The sequence below is a fragment of the Zonotrichia leucophrys genome, chromosome Z, assembly GCF_028769735.1.
Source record: "Zonotrichia leucophrys gambelii isolate GWCS_2022_RI chromosome Z, RI_Zleu_2.0, whole genome shotgun sequence".
NCBI classification, from domain to species: Eukaryota; Metazoa; Chordata; class Aves; order Passeriformes; family Passerellidae; genus Zonotrichia; species Zonotrichia leucophrys.
Window position 1 is genome coordinate 75,365,895 of NC_088200.1, and position 21,443 is coordinate 75,387,337.

The 21,443-nt window shown below is 62.2% G+C and overlaps 2 protein-coding genes across 4 annotated transcripts in view; one reads left to right on the forward strand and one right to left on the reverse strand.

Annotated features, from left to right (window-relative positions):
* Nucleotides 1-11,166, forward strand: part of FRMPD1 (FERM and PDZ domain containing 1) — a 34,053-nt gene extending 22,887 nt beyond the window's left edge. For both annotated transcript variants that reach the window (XM_064736565.1, XM_064736566.1), the window contains 6 exons: nt 281-407; nt 627-722; nt 4,966-5,148; nt 6,158-6,305; nt 6,920-7,480; nt 8,194-11,166. In XM_064736565.1, coding sequence (XP_064592635.1) covers nt 281-407; nt 627-722; nt 4,966-5,148; nt 6,158-6,305; nt 6,920-7,480; nt 8,194-10,652 — 3,574 coding nt within the window. In that variant the 3' untranslated portion in view covers nt 10,653-11,166. The remainder of the gene's footprint in view (nt 1-280; nt 408-626; nt 723-4,965; nt 5,149-6,157; nt 6,306-6,919; nt 7,481-8,193) is intronic.
* A 1,890-nt stretch (nt 11,167-13,056) lies between these two features.
* TRMT10B (tRNA methyltransferase 10B) lies at nt 13,057-17,753 on the reverse strand. Of its 2 annotated transcripts, XM_064735783.1 has the most exons (8): nt 17,537-17,753; nt 17,140-17,424; nt 16,819-16,971; nt 16,381-16,459; nt 16,049-16,116; nt 15,732-15,855; nt 13,825-13,882; nt 13,557-13,682 (listed from the first exon to the last, which is right to left on the reverse strand). In XM_064735783.1, the coding sequence occupies exons 1-8, from the start codon at nt 17,717-17,719 to the stop codon at nt 13,676-13,678; spliced, it is 957 nt and encodes a 318-aa protein (XP_064591853.1). In that variant the 5' UTR covers nt 17,720-17,753; the 3' UTR covers nt 13,557-13,675. The 2 variants fall into 2 exon arrangements, with proteins under 2 accessions (XP_064591852.1, XP_064591853.1); XM_064735782.1 differs by lacking the exon at nt 13,825-13,882 and having other exon boundaries at nt 13,057-13,682; nt 17,537-17,734.
* Nucleotides 17,754-21,443: the final 3,690 nt, after the last annotated feature.

The window sequence follows — 21,443 nt, forward strand, 5'->3', positions numbered from 1 at the left end:
CACCCAAGCAAGGTGCATGCAAGGACAGACTGTCCATTCTGGGGATGGCGAGGGGACATGGGGACTGTCCTGCTCAGGCAGGTTGTGAGTTCCCTCCTGTGAAACCCCGTGAAAGCATGGCCATTCTGCACCTCAGAGTGCACACTGTGCAATCCCCCCCTGAGCACTGAATTCCAGGGGGTGCCACAGCCCCCCAGGCTGCCTGGTGCCCCTGCCCTGCCCTGTGCTGTGGGGCCAGCCTGGCTGGGACCCCCTGTGCTCCCTTCCCTCTTCCTGCCAGGAGGGACTGGGGAATCGAGAACTTCATCTCGCCCACGCTGCTGCGGAACATGCGAGGCAAGGACATCAAGAAAGCCATCAGCTACCACCTGAAGAGGAACCAGGTGCTGCTGGACCCTCGGCAGAAGGTAGTGTGTGATCCCCACTCAGGTGTGCCCTCCCCTGGGGCTGTTCTCTGCCCCCACGCTCCCTCATCTCCCTGTGCTGTGCTTGCCATGGGCTGTGTGGGGGCTCCGTGGGCACCTCTGTGGGCACACCAAGCTGGCTGTGCTGGTGCCAGGCTGTGTGCCTGCTGCAGCTGCCTGCAGAGCCTGTTTCTGACCCTGCTCCCTCTCTTGCCCCCCAAGCACACGCTCAGCCCAGCCCAGGTGCGCCTCAGCTACCTGCAGATCCTGGGCGAGCTGAAGATGTACAGCGGGATGATCTTCAATGCCACCATGATGGTAGGAGCTCTTTGAGAGTGGGATTTTCAATGCCACCATGGTGGTAGGAGCTGGTTTGTGGGGGATTTTCAGTGCCACCATGGTGGTGGGAGCTGGTTTGTGAGAGGAATTGCTTTGGGCATGCAGTGCCAGTGAGCCACAGTGCCTCTCCCTGCCCTGGGATGCCATGGTGGGTGTTGGTGAGGGGCTGTGCTGGAGAAAATCAGTTTAATCCCACTGAAGTGTCCACAGCACAGACCAGCCTGCAGAACAGTTTTGCATTTTTTTGTGATTGGAAGCTGTCACTCTTGCTCTTCAGATAAACCCTGTCTATCCTTTGTGTGTTATAAAGTGCTTGGGAAATATGGGCAGGCTTTGAACTCCTGGGAAAACACTGGAAACCCTTAAATCTTGCTGCAAAAAAGAACTCTTCCCTTTCTATTAGAGGTTTCTTGGGTTGTTGATTTTTCTGTCTGTCCCCAGCTGGGTCTGTGCTGAGTTGCAGAGCTCAAGCTGTGTCACACAGGGAGCTGAGCAATGCTGGAGGGCACCCATGGGTCACAGTAATGCTAATCTTTACACCTTTTATACCTGCAAATTGAACAATTTCTGCCAAGTTGTATGTGCATTAATTCATTTCCCATTAAGTGTATCACTTTAACAAAGAGCACTGATGTATCTTCCAAGCCCAGAAACGTCTTTGTGAAGTTTCCACCCTGCAGCAGGTCCCATATTGGGACCCTGTGACAGTGCCCACCTGCTGCCAGCCCCATCCCTGGGTGTGCCAGGTGGCTGCTGCACCCCTGGGCCCCACGGGAGGCTGCTGTCCCTGTGTGGGGAGGGGGCTGCTGTGGAAGGAGGGTCAGTGCTGGGACCCCACAGGAGTTGGGGGGGCCGAAGGGGCCCTGCCCAGGTGTGACCCGTGCCCAGGTGTGACCGGTGCCCAGGTGTGACCCATGCCCAGGTGTGACGCGTGCCCAGGTGTGACCCGTGCCCAGGTGTGACCCGTGCCCAGGTGTCACCCATGCCTAGGTGTGACCTGTGCCCAGGTGTGACCCATGCCCAGCTGTGACCCGTGCCCAGGTGTGACCCATGCCCAGATGTGACCCGTGCCCAGGTGTGACACGTGCCCAGGTGTGACCTGTGCCCAGGTGTGACCCGTGCCCAGGTGTGACCCGTGCCCAGGTGTGACCCGTGCCCAGGTGTGACGCGTGCCCAGGTGTGACCCGTGCCCAGGTGTGACCCATGCCCAGGTGTGACCCGTGCCCAGGTGTGACCCATGCCCAGGTGTGACCCGTGCCCAGGTGTGACCCGTGCCCAGGTGTGACGCGTGCCCAGGTGTGATGCGTGCCCAGGTGTGACACATGCCCAGATGTGACCCATGCCCAGGTGTGACCGGTGCCCAGGTGTGACACATGCCCAGGTGTGACCCGTGCCCAGGTGTGACCGGTGCCCAGGTGTGTTGCGTGCCCAGGTGTGACTCATGCCCAGATGTGACCCGTGCCCAGGTGTGACCCATGCCCAGGTGTGACCCATGCCCAGGTGTGACCCGTGCCCAGGTGTGACGCGTGCCCAGGTGTGACCCGTGCCCAGGTGTGACACGTGCCCAGGTGTCACCCATGCCCAGGTGTGACACGTGCCCGGTGTGACCCATGCCCAGGTGTGACATGTGCCCAGGTGTCACCCATGCCCAGGTGTCACCCATGCCCAGGTGTGATGCGTGCCCAGGTGTGACCCGTGCCCAGGTGTGACCCATGCCCAGGTGTGACGCGTGCCCAGGTGTGACCCATGCCCAGGTGTGACCCGTGCCCAGATGTGACCCATGCCCAGGTGTGACGCGTGCCCAGGTGTGACCCGTGCCCAGGTGTGACCCGTGCCCAGGTGTGACCCGTGCCCAGGTGTGACACATGCCCAGGTGTGACCCACGCCCAGGTGTGACCCGTGCCCAGATGTGACCCGTGCCCAGGTGTAACCCGTGCCCAGGTGTGACACGTGCCCAGGTGTGACCTGTGCCCAGATGTGACGCGTGCCCAGATGTGACCCGTGCCCAGGTGTGACCCGTGCCCAGGTGTGACCCATGCCCAGGTGTGACGCATGCCCAGATGTGACGCGTGCCCAGGTGTGACCCGTGCCCAGGTGTGACACATGCCCAGGTGTGACCCATGCCCAGGTGTCACCCATGCCCAGATGTGACCCATGCCCAGGTGTGACCCGTGCCCAGGTGTGACACGTGCCCAGGTGTGACCCGTGCCCAGATGTGACCCGTGCCCAGATGTGACCCGTGCCCAGGTGTGACCCGTGCCCAGGTGTGACCCATGCCCAGGTGTGACCCATGCCCAGATGTGACCCGTGCCCAGGTGTGACCCGTGCCCAGGTGTGACACATGCCCAGGTGTGACCCATGCCCAGGTGTCACCCATGCCCAGATGTGACCCATGCCCAGGTGTGACCCGTGCCCAGGTGTGACCCGTGCCCAGGTGTGACCTGTGCCCAGGTGTGACGCGTGCCCAGATGTGACCCGTGCCCAGGTGTGACCCGTGCCCAGGTGTGACCCATGCCCAGGTGTGACGCATGCCCAGGTGTGACCCGTGCCCAGGTGTGACCCGTGCCCAGGTGTGACACGTGCCCAGGTGTGACCCGTGCCCAGGTGTGACGCGTGCCCAGGTGTGACCCGTGCCCAGGTGTGACCCGTGCCCAGGTGTGACGCGTGCCCAGGTGTGACCCGTGCCCAGGTGTGACCCGTGCCCAGGTGTGACCCATGCTTAGATGTGACCCGTGCCCAGGTGTGACGCGTGCCCAGGTGTGACCCGTGCCCAGGTGTGACCCATGCCCAGGTGTGACCTGTGCCCAGGTGTGACCCGTGCCCAGGTGTGACCCGTGCCCAGGTGTGACCCGTGCCCAGGTGTGACCCGTGCCCAGGTGTGACACATGCCCAGGTGTGACCCGTGCCCAGGTGTGACCCGTGCCCAGGTGTGACCCATGCCCAGGTGTGACCTGTGCCCAGATGTGACCCATGCCCAGGTGTGACGCGTGCCCAGGTGTGACACGTGCCCAGGTGTGACCCGTGCCCAGGTGTGACCCGTGCCCAGGTGTGACCCGTGCCCAGATGTGACCCATGCCCAGGTGTGACCCACGCCCAGGTGTGACCCATGCCCGGTGTGACCCGTGCCCGGTGTGACCGGTGCCCAGGTGTGACCCATGCCCAGGTGTGACCTGTGCCCAGGTGTGACTCATGCCCAGATGTGACCTGTGCCCAGGTGTGACCCATGCCCAGGTGTGACCCGTGCCCAGGTGTGACCCGTGCCCAGGTGTGACGCGTGCCCAGGTGTGACCCATGCCCAGGTGTGACCCATGCCCAGGTGTGACCTGTGCCCAGGTGTGACCCATGCCCAGGTGTGACCCGTGCCCAGGTGTGACGCGTGCCCAGGTGTGACCCGTGCCCAGGTGTGACCCGTGCCCAGGTGTGACGCGTGCCCAGGTGTGACGTGTGCCCAGGTGTGACCCGTGCCCAGGTGTGACCCGTGCCCAGGTGTGACCCATGCCCAGGTGTGACGCGTGCCCAGGTGTGACGCGTGCCCAGGTGTGACGCGTGCCCAGGTGTGACGCGTGCCCAGGTGTGACGCGTGCCCAGGTGTGACCCGTGCCCAGGCGTGACCCGTGCCCAGGTGTGACCCGTGCCCAGGTGTGACATGTGCCCAGGTGTGACCCATGCCCAGATGTGACCCGTGCCCAGGTGTGACCCATGCCCAGGTGTGACACGTGCCAGGTGTGACCCATGCCCAGGTGTGACCCATGCCCAGGTGTGACCCGTGCCCAGATGTGACCCATGCCCAGGTGTGACGCGTGCCCAGGTGTGACGCGTGCCCAGGTGTGACCCATGCTTAGATGTGACCCATGCCCAGGTGTGACCCATGCCCAGGTGTGACATGTGCCCAGATGTGACCCGTGCCCAGGTGTGACCCAGGCCCAGGTGTGACCCATGCCCAGGTGTGACATGTGCCCAGATGTGACCCGTGCCCAGGTGTGACCTGTGCCCAGGTGTGATGTGTGCCCAGGTGTGACCCGTGCCCAGGTGTGACCCATGCCCAGGTGTGATGCGTGCCCAGGTGTGACGCGTGCCCAGGTGTGACCCATGCCCAGGTGTGACACGTGCCCAGGTGTGACCCATGCCCAGGTGTGACCCGTGCCCAGGTGTGACCCATGCCCAGGTGTGACACATGCCCAGGTGTGACCCATGCCCAGGTGTGACCCGTGCCCCTGTGCAGCTGCAGGACCGGGAGTCGTACGTGGCGCTGCTGGTGGGCGCCAGGCACGGCGTGAGCCAGATCGTGAACAGCAAGCTGAACATCGCCAGCAGCCTGGCCGAGTTCCCCAGCATCAGCAGGGTGGAGCTCAGCGAGGACTCGGAGCGCGTCAGCACCGTCAAGATCTACCTGCAGGACCTGAAGGTGAGCACCTGAGGGGGCTCCTGCACCATCGGCTCTCCTCAGAGGCCAGGGGAGTTCTCAGGGTCTCTGCTGCTCACAGTGACCCTGAGATGTGTTAGAAAGTCTCTGTTCCCAGCCCGGTGCTCAAAGAAGCAGTCAGAGCTCTTCATTTCTCAATCTCAAGGTTGTTTGTTGTTCCTTATCTGTAAAATTCTTTCTCCTGCCCTGCCCAGGTCTGTCCAGCAGGACAGTCAGTGGCACTCTGCCTGCCCCAGGGCAGTGTTATCTTTTTATACTGAAAACTACATGTACAATATTTACAGTTACTTCCCAATACCCATCACCTGTGTTAGACAGTGAGCTTCTACTCTAAACCAATCCAAAAGTGCCACCATCACCCAGAAGATGGAGGCCAAGAAGAAGCAAAAAGGACAAGGCACGCCCAAATTCCTCCATCTTGCCTCCCGAACCCCCACTCTAAAAACCTCAAAAATCTATTTTTCACCCCATGACAAACTATTATTCTACTTAAACTCTCTTGACTTGCAATTCTTCATATAAAGGTTGGTAATTGTTTTTTCCAAGGGCTAAATCAAAGGCTCAGGGGTCGTGGGCTCTGTGCCAGGGTCTCTGAGCCCCCCGAGCAGGGGCTCGAGCCCTCCAGGGCAGCCAGAGGGATTTCCTGGGTTCCAACAGGGAGTCACCAGGATAAAAGGCTTAGAGCAGACTCGGCAGGGAAACCTCATAGGAAGAACCAAAAAAATTGTTAGAGAGAAGTGATTTTTCCTGCTGAGGAAAAGTGATTTTTTTTCCTCCATCAGTGAGACACAGCAAAAGCACAAAAAGCTAGAAAAATAAATTTCTCTTCTTTGTGCCTCCTTGTATGAGACAAAGGGGGTGCCTTGTCCTGGTGCAGCCTGTTCCTGCTGACTGTGGTACAAACACTGTTTGTTTATTCTAATCTATATTTGTTTATTCTCATCTTCTTTACTCTTTTCTCCCCCGCACCTCTGAAAATAAACCCAAAAAGGTGCTTACTCTGCTGCTGGAGTCAAACAGTGCAAAGGACCTCGTGTGCCTCATCGCTGGCTACTACAGACTCCTTGTGGATGCAAACGCCTCCATATTCACCTGGGGAGAGAAACAGCAGCAGCTGCACCGTGTCTCAGCTGAGGAAGGTCCGTAAAAACAGCTTTTTTTGTGACACAGGCTGGGGAGGAATGGGTGCATGGCCCAGCTCCTGCAGCAGCAGGCCAGGGCTGTGTGATGAGCTTGATTGAGGCTGGACTGGATGGTCTCAGAGGGCTTCTCCAGCATTCAGGGTGCCCTGGCTCTGTGAGAGCTGCAGGCTCGTGGGCACCGAGGGTTTGGGCTCAGCTGGGCTGGCAGCTCTGGGGGGCTGGAGAGGGCTGAGAGCCCCCTTAGTTCCATCCCCAGCCTGCCCTGAGCTCCGGGAGCTGCTCTGAGAGCGCCCCCAGGTCCCTGTGCCCCTGCCCTGAGCTCCGGGGGCTGCTCTGAGAGCACCCCCAGGTCCCTGTGCCCCTGCCCTGAGCTCCGGGGGCTGGAGAGGGCTGAGAACACCCCCAGGTCGCTGTGCCCCTGCCCTGAGCTCCGGGGGCTGGAGAGGGCTGAGAACACCCCCAGGTCCCTGTGCCCCTGCCCAGAGCTCCGGGGGCTGCTCTGGGCTGGGAGCACCCGCAGCTCCATCCTCACTCTGCCCTGCTCTGATCCCCGCGTGTCCGCGGGTCAGGCTCTGCCCCAGCCCGGGCTGAGCGGCTCGTTTGCACCGCAGGCTATGAATCCCGAGCCTGCAGCGACTCCGAGGACTCCTGCGAGCCGGGTTCGGGCTCGGAGCGGCGGAGCCCCGAGGCGAGCGGCGGCGCGGCACCGGGAGCGGCGGAGCCCCGCGGCGACACCGGCAGCGACAGCGCCTCCGAGGCCTCCGACTCGGCCAACGCCGAGAGCCGCGGCTTCAGGACCAGCGGCTCCAGCGACTCCGTGGATGCGCTGGAGGAGGAGGATGAGGCGGACGCGCGCCCTTCCTCCCGGCCGGGGCTGCTGCGGTTCTGCACGCCCGCCGTGCGGGACACGAGCGGCTCCGAGAGCGGCTTCGTGCCGGGGTGCGCCGCGGACAGCCCCGCCGGCAGCGGCACCGGGGGCGGCCCCGCGGGGCTGGGCGAGGCCCCGGCCCCGCTGCCCGAGGGGAGCGCCGGCTCCGGAGCGTCCCCCGCGCCCGGCCCGCCGGGGACAGCGGGGCACGGCGAGCCCGTGCTGCGGCCGCCACCGGGGTTCGCCGACTCCAGCTCCGAGGAGGAGTTCTACGATGCTGCGGACCGGCTCAGCCCGCCGGCAGGTAAAGGCACAGCGGGTCCTGCTGCAGGGCTGGGCTGCGGGGCTGCCTGCTCCGTCCCCCTGCCTGCTCCCGGAGCTCCTGAGGGGCTTTGGAAGGAGCCTCCGTGCTCTGCAGGCCGCTCCTCAGCGCCCTTACGGTGACATTGCAGGGGGACTTGTTATCATGTGCAACCACACACGGTGGTGGCAGAAGTCAGTTTGCAGGAGTTTCAGTTTTCAGGCATTCTGGAATGTCCCAAGCCTGTAAAGCATTGTCACATGAACCCCCCGACTTCAAAGGTGTGCTCAGGCCAGAGGCTGGGTTCAGAGCTGGGTCAAGGATTCCCAGGGCTGGGCAGCTCCCTGACCATTGTATTTTCTCAGAAATGGGAGTATTCCTGTTCCTGAAGCAATCAGCTCTTTCAGTACCTCTTTAGTACCTCTAAATCTGTCCCCAGATTTACCTGGGGAGGCCCAGCCACACCTGCCTGCAGGTGAAGCTGCTCCCTCATGCCCAGATCCTGCACCACACACCCAGGCTCTGCCTTTTTCTGACATCCCACTCCCCACGAGAAATCATTTCCTTTTGCTCTTGGGAACCCGGAACTGCTGCTGGACTTTTGTGCCTGTGATTCCAAGGCTGTGCCAGGAGCTTTTTGGGCCCTCTGTGTAGGCATGAGGGTATTCTGCTGCCCGGGATGACTTCCTGATTTCTGTGTTTTTTCTTGCCATCAGGCTATGACGCTGCATCCTGGGAGGGCACAGGGAGCTCCTCCTGCATCCCAAAGAGGCTGAGGTGCTACAGCTTGGGGGAGAACCCCTCGACCAGGGAGAAGCAGGGCCAGGAGAGGGAGCTGACCTGCAGCAAGAGCCTGAGGAAGAGAAGGTCCTTCCTGAAAACTGATTACACCTCGCAGGTCAGCTTCCCTGCAGCTGCCCCCGGCTCCGCACAGCGCTGCTGCTCCTGGCCACCCACTCAGCCCTCGGCAGAGGACACGGGGAAGGACGTGGAGAGGGGGATTCCTGCAGCCCCCCAGGCCCAGAGGGACACTGCTGGCACAGAGCCCTGCTCTGCTCCGAGGGACACGCAGCCTGGCGCCACGGGGACAAAGTCGGTGATGGAATGGCTGGTTTCCTCCCTTCTGGACATTCACCCTCCCGGTGGCCACGGTGGGGAGGAGAGCAGAGTGCAGCCACAGCAGCCCCCTTTGCTGTCCCTGGAGCCCCTTCCCCACAGCGCCAGGGGAGCTGCCCAGTGGAGCTGCCCAGGGGAGGCAGGTTCTGGGTGTGTGAGCCAGGAGAGCCCTGTGCCCACTGCGGGCTGGCAGAGCCCAGCACCACAGGAGGAGCGGGGTGAGGTGATGCCCGCCCGGCACGAGGCCGGCGTGGTGCCCTCTGCTCTTGTGTGCCCTTCTAACAAGCTCCTGCTGCTGCCACCGGCTCCTGTGCCCAGCACGGCCCCTCCGCGGGAGCTGGCCCAGGGGCAGGGGCTGCTCCCTGCCAGGGTGGAGCCTTCCCTGGCTCCCTGTCGGGAGAGCAAAGCCCATGGCCAGAGCTGTGCCACTGACAAGGGCGCTGCTGATGGTCAGGGCCATGGTGAGAGTCAGGGCTGTGCCCATGGTCAGTGCCATGGCGAGGGTCAGTGCCATGCCCATGGCCAGCTCCATGCTGACATTGAGGGCGGTGCCAATGGGCAGTGCCATGCCCATGGCCAGCTCCATGCTGACATTGAGGGCAGTGCCAATGGGCAGTGCCATGGTGATGGTCAGTGCCAGGCTGACAGCCAGGGCCGTGCCGATGGTCAGTGCTGTGCTGATGGCCAGCTCCATGCTGACATCCAGGGCAGTGCCAGCAGCAGCTGCGAGGGGGCCGTGTCCCATGCCAGGGGCTGGCAGGGGGTGAGCAGGCAGACCCTGCTGAGGGTGCACGAGGGGCACACGGGGCTCCCAGACACAGCCCAGCTCCTGGCAGGCTGCAGCAGCGCCCCGGGGGCTCTCACCCACCTCTCCTGGCTGGCACTGGGCGTGAGGACAGCCCCGGTGTCACACAGCCTGCAGGACAGGGCCAGTGTCCCCCTGGAGCCCCTGGGCTGTGTGATGCCCAGCGGGTGCAGCGGGGCCGGTGCCGGTGGCAGGAAGGTGCCCGCGTCCCCGGCAGCAGGAGCAGGCTGTGCCAGGGAGCTGGTGGGCAGCTCGGGGCCGGCTGCGGGGCAGCCCGGGGATGCAGGGCAGCCGGGAGGTGCGGGCATTGCGGCTCAGCAGCAGCCGCAGCCTGCTCGGGCTCCCCTTCCCCGGGGGCAGGCAGCAGGGCTGGGCCAGGGCTCCTGCCTGCCTCCGGCTGCAGGGCTCTCCATCTCCCCGGTCCCAGCGCCCCCGGGGAAAGGAGCAGCAGACCACGGGGCGGTAACACACTCGTTGCCCTGTTTTAACCCCGAGGAGGGTGAGCAGACCCCTCTGTCCCCCGTCGCACACGGGCTGGAGAGCTGCGGCTGCCGCCTGCCCTACATCAGCTGCTTCCCCCAGCCCCACAGCCAGGGGGAGGGTGAAAGCAGGCCCCCCCAGCTGCCAGGGCCCCTCACCTGCCCCCCGTCCAGCAGCTGCAGCCTTGCCAGGACCCCCGGGGGCGGGTTGTGCATTGCTGGGGACAGGGCAGGGCAGGAGCCGCACCTGCGAGCGCTCGGGCAGCTGAAGCAGCAGGCGTGGGCCAGCCCCGCGGATCTCTCACGCTTCCTGGCCTACACCGTGGAGCTGCAGCAGGTTGTGGGGCAGCTCTGCGGCAACCAGGCCACCCCCCTGCACCGCCAGTGCGCGGAGCAGGGTGCGGAGAGCAAGGGTGCCCTGGGCTGGGCTTCCCAGGACCTGCTGTCCAGCTGCCAGGCGCTGCTGAGCGCGGAGCAGCCTCTGCCCGAGGTGCAGTGCGCCCTGAGAGCCACCTTTGACCGCCTGGTGCAGCTGGCAGTGACCTGCTTCCAGGTGGCACACTGCCAGCACTGCGGGCAGCGCCAGCAGGAGCTGGGGGCGGCGCTGGGCCGTGTGGTGGGCACCTACCAGCGGCTGGTGCAGGCCCTGCAGCAGCAGCTGCACGGGCAGGTGTGCCCCGAGCTGGGCACCAAGCTGCTGGCCCGCCAGCACATGGCCCTGGCCGCTGCCATCCTCTGCCTCCTGCAGCAGTTCAGGGCGGCCCCGAGGCTGTGATGGGCACGCTGAGGGGGACAGAGCCACGTGTGTGCCCTCTGCCCACCTCAGGCTGTCCCCCAGGCAGGGCATGCCCACACCTTTTGGCAGGGCTCCCCAAGGGCAGCCTTGCCCCAGCTGCTCTCGGAGCACTGCAGTGTGTGTGTGTCCTGCCCAGGGCTCATCCCACGTTCTGTGCAGCTGGTCAGGCTCGCCGTGTTCTCTCAGCTGCCTGTGCCACCCGTGGGGAAGAGCCCTTGAGCCTGCCTTTCACTGACACTGATGGAACAGCGAACCCCACCCGGCCCGAATGGGACAGGCCCGGGTGGCCGAGGGAACACAGTGATGCCAGTCCAGCTGCTTTTCCGCAGCCGTGCTGGGTGCGCTGCTGCAGCTGCTGCTGCTGGCCCGCAGTCCCTGCGGCAGCGCCTCTGCCAGGCACGGTGGGGACAGGGCTGTCCCCTGGCTCGGGGACAGGTGGGGACAGGGCTGTCCCCTGGCTGGGGGACAGGTGGGGACAGGGCTGTCCCCTGGCTCAGGGACAGGTAGGGACAGGGCTGTCCCCTGGCTGGGGGACAGGTGGGGACAGGGCTGTTCCCTGGCTCAGGGGACAGGGCTGTCCCCTGGCTCGGGGACAGGTGGGGACAGGGCTGTCCCCTGGCTCAGGGACAGGGCTGTCCCCTGGCTGGGGGACAGGTGGGAACAGGGCTGTCCCCCTGACTCAGTGACAGGGCTGTCCCCTGGCTCAGGGACAGGGCTGTCCCCTGGCTCGGGGACAGGAGGGGACAGGGCTGTCCCCTGGCTCAGGAACAGGGCTGTCCCCTGGCTCGGGGACAGGTGGGGACAGGGCTGTCCCCTGGCTCGGGGACAGGTGGGGACAGGGCCGTCCCTTGGCTCAGGGACAGGTGGGGACAGGGCTGTCCCCTGGCTCGGGGACAGGTGGGGACAGGGCTGTCCCCCTGACTCAGTGACAGGGCTGTCCCCTGGCTCAGGGACAGGGCTGTCCCCTGGCTCGGGGACAGGTGGGGACAGGGCTGTCCCCTGGCTCAGGAACAGGGCTGTCCCCTGGCTTGGGGACAGGTGGGGACAGGGCTGTCCCTTGGCTGGGGGACAGGTGGGGACAGGGCTGTCCCCTGGCTCGGGGACAGGTGGGGACAGGGCTGTCCCCTGGCTCGGGGACAGGTGGGGACAGGGCTGTCCCCTGGCTCAGGGACAGGGCTGTCCCCTGGCTTGGGGACAGGTGGGGACAGGGCTGTCCCCTGGCTCGGGGACAGGTGGGAACAGGGCTGTCCCCCTGGCTCAGGAACAGGGCTGTCCCCTGGCTCGGGGACAGGTGGGGACAGGGCTGTCCCCCTGACTCAGTGACAGGGCTGTCCCCTGGCTCAGGGACAGGGCTGTCCCCTGGCTCGGGGACAGGAGGGGACAGGGCTGTCCCCTGGCTCAGGAACAGGGCTGTCCCCTGGCTTGGGGACAGGTGGGGACAGGGCTGTCCCCTGGCTGGGGGACAGGTGGGGACAGGGCTGTCCCCTGGCTCGGGGACAGGTGGGGACAGGGCTGTCCCCTGGCTGGGGGACAGGTGGGGACAGGGCTGTCCCCTGGCTCAGGGACAGGGCTGTCCCCTGGCTCGGGGACAGGTGGGGACAGGGCTGTCCCCTGGCTCAGGGACAGGTGGGAACAGGGCTGTCCCCCTGACTCAGTGACAGGGCTGTCCCCTGGCTCAGGGACAGGGCTGTCCCCTGGCTCGGGGACAGGAGGGGACAGGGCTGTGCCCTGGCTCAGGGACAGGCTGTCCCCTGGCTCGGGGACAGGTGGGGACAGGGCTGTGCCCTGGCTCGGGGACAGGTGGGGACAGGGCTGTTCCCTGACTCAGTGACAGGGCTGTCCCCTGGCTCGGGGACAGGTGGGAACAGGGCTGTCCCCTGGCTCAGGGACAGGGCTGTCCCCTGGCTCGGGGACAGGTGGGGACAGGGCTGTCCCCTGCCTCGGGGACACTGACTGACGGGGATTGTCTCCACACCCAGCCGGCCAAGAGCCCCCAAGGGCTCAGCGCAGAAACACTCGGAAGCCCCCCGTGGTGGCTTAGCCTCAGGTTAACCCAGGCTTGGGTTAAACCTCAAAGCTGGGTTAAAGCCCCTGCTCCTGCACACCCCGGGCTGTGAAAGGGTTTGCTGTGAGACAGGAATGAAAACACATAACCAAACTTACCTCAGATGACCTGCAGGTCCTGCTGCCACTGGCCACGAGGCAGCAGTGGCTGAGGTAACGCATCGGCTCAGCTGCACCAAACACACTCCTGCTGTGCCTTGGCACCCGACCCTGCTTTGTGCAGGGCACAGCCAGGCCCAGGTGCCTCCCAGCAGGGACAACGGGGCCCAGGGCCCTGCGTGTGCCAGCTGTGACGAGGCACCACTCATCAGTAGGGACACAATGGGGATCTAAACCTTTTATTTTATAGTAGATAGCCAAAGGCTTCGGCAACCCACCAAGTGTCCGTGGGTTTAAGCTGCTGGGCCACAGTGCCCTTGGGAGCTGCTCCCCAATCCCACCTTCTCCTGCAGGGGCAGCACTCTCCTGTCCCATGGCAGGGCCTCTCCCTTGCCCAAAAGCTTTGCAACCCCAACTGCACATTCCTCTGTTTCAATAAAATGCAGAAAACACCCTAAAGCTCTCCTCCCCACCCTCAGAACAAGCGCAGGTGAAGGAGTCACAAACAAACAGCTGCAAAGAACTGAATTCCTATCAGTTTTCACCTGATCCCAGGCTTTCCTTCCTGCTGGGGGGCACGGCGATGTCCAGCACCGCAGTCCTGAGGTAGAAGGTGTTGCTCCTGCTGCAAACAGCCGTCTGCCGTGCACGGTCACGCTGGTGCTCCCTGCCTGTGCAGCTCCTCTTCGCGAAATAAAGCGTTTCCTTGGGCAGCAGTGGCGCTCCGGGGTGTCTCCACCTGATCCGCCGTGTCCGGGAGCACGTAGCCCTTGCCCGAGGAAACGCCGGCCCTCAGGGCTGCTGGCCAGCTCCGCGTCTCGTAGAAGGTGCACAGGACATCAAACACTGTCAGCACACACAGGGGTTGGTGACACGCTGTGCTGTGACAGCGGTGCCAGCGCTCCACACACCCACCAAACACGGGAGGTGATGGCAGCTAAGCCAGGGGAGCTCCCCCAGGCAACACCTGATGAGCTGCCCCACTCACCTGGGGCACACAGGTGTTTTGGACTGCACTGTAGGGAGCTCTGGGCAAAGCAGGGGCTCTGTCAATGGAGCAGTGTGTGCCCATCACTCTCTTGGCTGACATGTGCCACAGCTGCTGTGCTCCCACGAGCACTGCCAGGCAGGGAGACCCCAGCCCCTGGGCACCCCCTCTGCCTTCTGTCCTCAGGGCAGGGGTAAAAGCTTTGAGGAGCTGGCCTGGGCCATGAGCCCCTGTGCAGGGACCAACAGAGAGGCATTCCCCTTGCAGAGGTGAAGGAGCACAAGCACACCCTGTCCCTGTGCTGTGCCCACGAGTGCCAGCCCACGGGGGCACAGGACACCAACAGCCTGCCTGCCACGGTCACACCTGGCTGAGGTGGCCTCAGGAGTGCCATCCCTCTGTGGATCCCTGAGCCCAGAGCAGCCCCAGAGCCGAGTGTGCGCGCCTTGTGCACGGGGAGCAGGGCACCCAGTCAGCCCTGTGGGTGTGAGCCCCCAGCCCTGTGTGAGCCCCCAGCCCCCTGTGTGAGCCCCCAGCCCCCTGTGAGCCCCCAGTGCTGTGTGAGCCCCCAGCCCCCTGTGAGCCCCCAGTGCTGGGTGAGCCCCCAGTGCTGGGTGAGCCCCCAGCCCCCTGTGAGCCCCCAATGCTGGGTGAGCCCCCAGCCCCCTGTGTGAGCCCCCAGCCCCTGTGAGTCCCCAGTGCTGTGTCAGCCCCCAGTGCTGGGTGAGCCCCAGCCCTCTGTGAGCCCCCAGTGCTGGGTGAGCCCCCAGTCCCCTGTGTGAGCCCCCAGCCCCTGTGAGCCCCCAGACCCCTGTGAGCCCCCAGTGCTGGGTGAGCCCCCAGCCCCTGTGAGCCCCCAGCCCCTGTGTGAGCCCCCAATGCTGGGTGAGCCCCCAGCCCTGTGTGAGCCCCCAGCCCCCTGTGTGAGCCCCCAGCCCCTGTGGGAGCCCCCAGCCCCCTGTGAGCCCCCAGCCCCTGGGTGAGCCCCCAGCCCCTGTGTGAGCCCCCAGCCCCTGTGGGAGCCCCCAGCCCCCTGTGAGCCCCCAGCCCCTGGGTGAGCCCCCAGCCCCCTGTGAGCCCCCAGCCCCCTGTGTGAGCCCCCAGCCCCCTGTGAGCCCCCAATGCTGGGTGAGCCCCCAGTGCTGGGTGAGCCCCCAGCCCCCTGTGAGCCCCCAGCCCCCTGTGAGCCCCCGCCCCTGTGTGAGCCCCCAGTCCTGTGTGAGCCCCCAGCCCCTGTGAGCCCCCAGTGCTGGGTGAGCCCCCAATGCTGGGTGAGCCCCCAGCCCCTGTGTGAGCCCCCAGCCCCCTGTGAGCCCCCAGACCCCTGTGAGCCCCCAGTGCTGGGTGAGCCCCCAGCCCCCTGTGTGAGCCCCCAGACCCCTGTGAGCCCCCAGTGCTGTGTCAGCCCCCAGCCCCCTGTGAGCCCCCAGCCCCTGGGTGAGCCCCAGCCCCCTGGGTGAGCCCCCAGCCCCCTGTGAGCCCCCAGCCCCCTGTGAGACCCCAGCCCCCTGTGAGCCCCCAGCCCCCTGTGAGCCCCCAGCCCCCTGTGAGCCCCCAGTGCTGTGTGAGCCCCAGGACCCTGTGTGAGCCCCCAGCCCCCTGTGAGCCCCCAGCCCCCTGTGAGCCCCCAGCCCCCTGGGTGAGCCCCCAGCCCCCTGTGTGAGCCCCCATTCCCCTGTGAGCCCCCAGCCCCCTGTGAGCCCCCCGCCCCCTGTGAGCCCCCCGCCCCTGTGTGAGCCCCAGCCCCTGGGTGAACCCCCAGCCCCCTGTGAGACTCCAGCCCCCTGTGAGACCCCAGCCCCTGGGTGAGCCCCCAGCCCCTGTGTGAGCCCCCAGCCCCCTGTGAGCCCCCAGCCCCCTGTGAGCCCCCAGCTCCCTGTGAGCCCCCAGCCCCAGCAGCCCCTCACCCTGGTTGATGGCCAGAGTCTCGCAGTGGTAGTTCCTGGAGTTGGGGGCTCTCACCATGTACTCTCGGATGGGCAGCCGGGCAGTCTGCAGGCGCTGCTCCCGCGCCCTCCGCAGGGTCAGCTGCTGCAGGGACACACGGACACACGGCCTCAGGGGCCACCGGACAGACCGACCTGCCCCGGGGCTCACACCTGTGCTGCCGCAGCCTCTCCCAGCTCGCTGCTGGCTCCAGGCAGAATTTGAGGGACAAGGGCTGGGTGTGGGATGTGCAGGCAGAGCAGTGGGATGTGCCTGCTGACGGGGCAGGATCACGCACCTTGTGAATGCTCTCATCCACCAGCCCTCCCAGCACGTACACCTTGCTCGGGTCGATGTCCTGCAGCACTGCAAAGAGCAGCAGTCATCCCATGGCACAGATCTCCAAAGGACAGCCCTGGCAGAGCCTCCCCACCGCAGGGGCTGCAGCCTGGGGCACACAGGCTCCACCAGCACACACTCAGCACCACATCTGAGCACACAGAATGGCTCATGCCATGTGAGACAGCCCCGTGAGGAACAACTTGCCTGAAGCGTGGAATGGCCTCAAAACAAATTTCTAAAAGTCAGCCTTTTGCCCTGTTTCTCCCTTTGCTAAAGTGAAATACTTACCATTCTCAGAGTCAGGAGTGAGATAAACAATGGCCTCCAAAGGAAACAGGTCCAGGTAACTCTCTGGAGTTGTATCCATCTTAAAGCCACAGGATAGAGTGAAGCAGCTCGTTAGCCTCAGGTACATCTGCCAGAACAAAGCCCTCCCCAAGACACAGAGACATCCCAGCACTGACACTGCAGCTTTGGACACACAAACTGCTAAAGCTTTGTAGATCCTACAGACCCCCTGAGATCTCCACAGATCCTACACATCTCCAGTGACCTGGGTTTTTCCTTTTACTTGGACAATGTTCCTGTTCTAGCAACTGATCAACCCACCCAAAAACTCCATTAAATTCTCTCCTCCTCCTCAGATCTCAGGGTGCTTTCAGAAAGGGAGAGCATCAACAACGGGCTAGTTGTACACGAGATGCAGAGCCCGGGCCAGAGCCTCACCAGGTACCGCTCGAAGCCGTCGTTCATGCGGAAGCACTGCTCGTAGATGGGGGTGCCGGCCGCGAAGCCGGTCAGGCACAGCCAGAAGGGCCGGGCGGCGCGGCGGTTCGCGCCGTAGAGCCGCCGGATCTGCGAGGCCAGGCGGCCGCTCTCCTGGGGACACACGGCGGCACGGTGACCGGGCTGGGCTGCGGAGCCGCTGCCGAGCCCCGGCCACACGGCACCGGCAGGCCCGGGGCGGCTCCGCCGAGCTCCCGCTGCCCGAGCAGCCTGTGCGGGAACCCCCCGGGACCCCCCGAGCAGCCCCCGGTACCCCCGCACCTTCTCGCTCATGCCGCCGCCCACGCCGAGGTCCACGCAGAGCCGCGGCCCCGCCGCCCGCGCCTGCAGCAGCCGCTCCGTGGCCAGGGCGGCCGGGACCCTCCCGCGGCGGAGGGACGGCGGTCCGGGCCCGCCGGGGCCGCTGCCGAGCGCCGCTGCCGGGCCGTCCCCGTTGCCGTCCCCCGCTGCCCGCCGCGCCCGGCGGCGCTGCCGCTCCTGCCGCCGCTTCCCGCGCCGGGCGGCGAGAACGCGTTGCCAGCGCCGCCGCTTCCGCAGCGCGTTCCTCTGCGGGGGGAGCGGGCACCGAGCTCAGCGGGGCGCTCCGAGCACGCACCGAGCACCGAGCACCGAGCACCGAACCCGCCGCACGCACCGAGCCCGGCTCCGCCGCACGCACCGAGCCCGGCTCCGCCGCGTCGCCCGCCCGCCCCGGGCTGGGTTCGCCCGCCGCCGAGGGCTCGATCCGCAGCAGCCGCAGCGCCTCCGCCACCACCGCCGGCTCTGTCCCCGCCTCCGCCTCGCTCGCCGCCGGTTCCGTGCCCGCCGCCGGCTCCGCGCCCGCCGCCACGCCGGCCTCCATCGTGCCGAGGCGCAGAAGGGGCGGGCCCGGGCCGCTCCGTCCGTCCCCCCGCGCTGCGGCACCGCCCCGGCGGGCCCGTCGTGTCCCCGTTGTCGCCGTGCCCCTTGTCCCGCTCCCCGTTGGTTTGTCGCCGTGCGGAGTCACCGGCTCACACAAGAGATGCCGCCGGCCCGGTCAGCTGCGGACAGGTTCCCAAGGATGCTCCTCCATCGTGCACCCCTGCTTTGTACATTCCAATTCTTTTATCGTTATTCTTCCTTTTTTGTCCCGTTATACTGTGCCTATGCAGACAGCCATAAGCAGATGGAACTTTGGATTGCAAGAAGATTCAATCAGGCAGGTTAAGTAGAAAAAGAAAATCCCATCAAACTCTGCAAAAGCCAGAGATGATGTTGTGTGCATAAGTTTGTGTCTGTGACTGTAACCCGCTCACTGCTGCACACATTGCTGTCTCCCTAGGACAGTAAATAAACATTTGTACATGGAGACCCTGGGGGCATCCCCCGGGCTGGGGACAGAAGCAGCTTCTCCCAAAAGCTGTCATACCCCCCTGGCTCCTTGCCCTGTCCCTGTGCCTGTCCCTGTGCCTGTCCCTGTGTCCCCGAGCTGCTCCCTCCCCATTTCCCGATCTCTGCACTGCCCTAGGGTGGCCCCAGGCTGGGGGCAGACAAACCTGGGCCCTGCCTGTGTGTGTGCCTGGGAGCTGCTCCCCTCCCTGCACGGCTGCAGCACCCAAACCCCTGTGGGTGCCATGCAGGGCCCTTGGTGCTCCCTTACCTGGGCTTTGCCAGCAGCCGCGGGGGCTGGAATGTTTGTGTGCCACAGCAAAACGGGATTGGATCACCATCAGTGTCCACAGTAAAACGGGACTGGATCCCCATCAGTGTCACAGCAAAATGGGATTGGATCACCATCAGTGTCCACAGTAAAACGGGACTGGATCCCCATCAGTGTCACAGCAAAATGGGACTGGATCCCCATCAGTGTCCACAGTAAAATGGGATTGGATCCCCATCAGTGTCCCACAGCAAAACGGGATTGGATCATCATCAGTGTCACAGCAAAATGGGATTGGATCCCCATCAGTGTCACAGCAAAACGGGATTGGATCCCCATCAGTGTCACAGCAAAACAGGATTGGATCCCCATCAGTGTCCACAGTAAAACGGGATCCTGATCCACATCAGTGTCACAGCAAAATGGGATTGGATCCCCATCAGTGTCACAGCAAAATGGGATTGGATCCCCATCAGTGTCACAGCAAAACGGGATTGGATCCCCATCAGTGTCCCACAGCAAAACAGGATTGGATCCCCATCAGTGTCACAGCAAAACGGGATTGGATCCCCATCAGTGTCACAGCAAAACAGGATTGGATCCTCATCAGTGTCACAGCAAAACGGGATTGGATCCCCATCAGTGTCACAGCAAAACAGGATTGGATCCTCATCAGTGTCACAGCAAAACGGGATCCTGATCCCCATCAGTGTCCACAGTAAAATGGAATTGGATCCCCATCAGTGTCACAGTAAAATGGGATTGATCACCATCAGTGTCCCCAGTAAAGCGGGATTGATCACCATCAGTGTCCCACAGCAAAATGGGATTGGATCCCCATCAGTGTCACAGCAAAATGGAATTGGATCACCATCAGTGTCCACAGCAAAACGGGATCCTGATCCCCATCAGCCTCCCTGTCTCTCTCCATCGCTGACAGCCCAGCTCACACCTGTGTGCCATTCGCATTTTCTGAAAAATCCCTGCATCCAGGATTTTTCTCCTGGGAAGCTGAGAAGCTCAAAGAAAAGGAAAACAATTCTTATCTCATTTGCTTCTCCTGTGTTTTGCCCCTTTGGAATGTGTTTGGAGATTGTTTACCCACAGGTGACTGCTCCATTGGATTCTGCTGGGAGTTGTTTTCACTCTTTGGCCAGTCAGGGCCAAGCTGTGTCGGGACTCTGGAGAGAGTCAGGAGTTTTCATTATTATCTTTTGAGCATTCTGTAAGTATCCTTTCTGTATTCTTTAGTATAGTTAGTATAGTATTCTTTAATATAATATCATATTATAAAGCAATAAATCAGCCTTGTGAGAACATGGAGTCAGATCCATCTTTCCTGCCTGTGCTGGGACATTCCCTGCAAATACAACACAACTGACTGGCTGGAAACCCGTTCCAGTTGGCTGCAACACTGCCTCATCTTTTGTTTCTGTGAAAAAATGCCAATCGCTTATTTTTTAAAATTTTAAAAGTAGTAAAATTATTGCAAATATAGTAACATTGTTAGAGTAATAGTAATTTGGATATTTGGGATTAGGACAATATGAGACAACAGAAACAAAGAGTTATGTATGGTCTGGGTGCCTCTTTCTGGGCAAAATAGGCCACAAAAAGGCCTCACGTTAACAGAGCATTAACCCTTAAAAGCAACAGCCTGTTGCATATTCATACACCTCATCCATGATGCATAAATTCCATTCAAACACAGGATTCTGTCTGGGCAGTGTCAGCTGCTTCCTCTGAGTCCTGAAGTGTCTCCATGGCTGAGTGAGGCAGGAATAAGTTCATTTCTCCTGATAATGGGGCAATAAATTCCCTTTCTCTGAAAGATTCAGGTGTCCTGTGGCTGCTATCTCAGTGTGAGTACCTCATTCCTTTCTTAAAAAAATATCTCACATGCATAGTTTCTATTTTAACATTATGTTATAACATAAACTGTATTTGACACAGTGCTTAAGAAAATTAATACAGTATAGCATAACACATATAATACACCACACATATAACATTAATTTGAATATTTGCGAAAAGCCAATCACAAAATACTCATTTTTCACAGTTTCCTAGCAGAGCACCCATGTTAGCCCGAGGCACCCTGAGGCTCACACAGTGTGCAAACCTTGAGACAAGAAATGCTGGCTTAGAAATGCCATGGAATGGACAGACATTGCTGAGAGAGAAATGGAGCTAGAAACAAGTTACAAAGGATGGCCTTGTAAATAAGACTGGATACTGTGGAGAAACAGAACTGTGAAAGAGGCACTGCACTGGGACCCACAAGGGGTAATTGTAAATAATTGGCTTTAAGGCATTTACAGCACAGTGTGGCTAAAGCTGACAGGCCAAGAAACTCTTGCAGTGTACTGCAATTAACAAATAGTTAACTTCTGATTGCCATTCAGATTTTAGTAGCAGCCTCCACACTCTCCGGACACACTGTTAAAAAAAAAAAAACAAAACATATTGACATTTAATGTATTTATAAAAATATTATGTCAGTTATGTTTATAAAAACTCGAGGGGAAATATCCACAGTCCACTCAAGCAGTGGATTTTGTGGGGAGGAGGAGGAGCCCTGACCTTCCCTGGGTAGTTTTGGAAAAAACTAATAAGGTGCTAATTGTCTTAAGGAGAGCAAAGGGTGCTGGCCTGAGGAGCTGTCCCCATGGAGGCACAGCGACTGTGATCACTCTCTCAGTTGTTTTATTTCCTTTTTGTACTATTGCATTTGTATTGTTAATGTTCCTAGTACAGAACTGTTATTCCTGCTCCCATATGCTTGCCTGAGAGCCCCTTCACTTCAAAAGTGTACAATAAATCGGAGGGAGGGGGACTGCACTTTCCGTTCGGCTCAGCTCAGCTGGGCCGGCTCGGTTCAGCTCTGTTTGGTTTGGTTCTGTTCGGCTCAGTTCAGTTCTGTCCTGTTTGGTTTGTTTCTGTCCTG

Excerpts from the sequence above, each read along its gene's own strand:
- TRMT10B (XM_064735782.1), bottom strand. The coding sequence starts at position 17,719 with ATGGAGGCCGGCGTGGCGGCGGGCGCGGAGCCGGCGGCGGGCACGGAA. Across the intron at positions 16,460-16,818 it reads ACGGCTTCGAGCGGTACCTG|ATGGATACAACTCCAGAGAG; the intron begins GTGAGGCTCTGG and ends TGTGGCTTTAAG. Across the intron at positions 15,856-16,048 it reads TGGATGAGAGCATTCACAAG|CAGCTGACCCTGCGGAGGGC; the intron begins GTGCGTGATCCT and ends GTGTCCCTGCAG.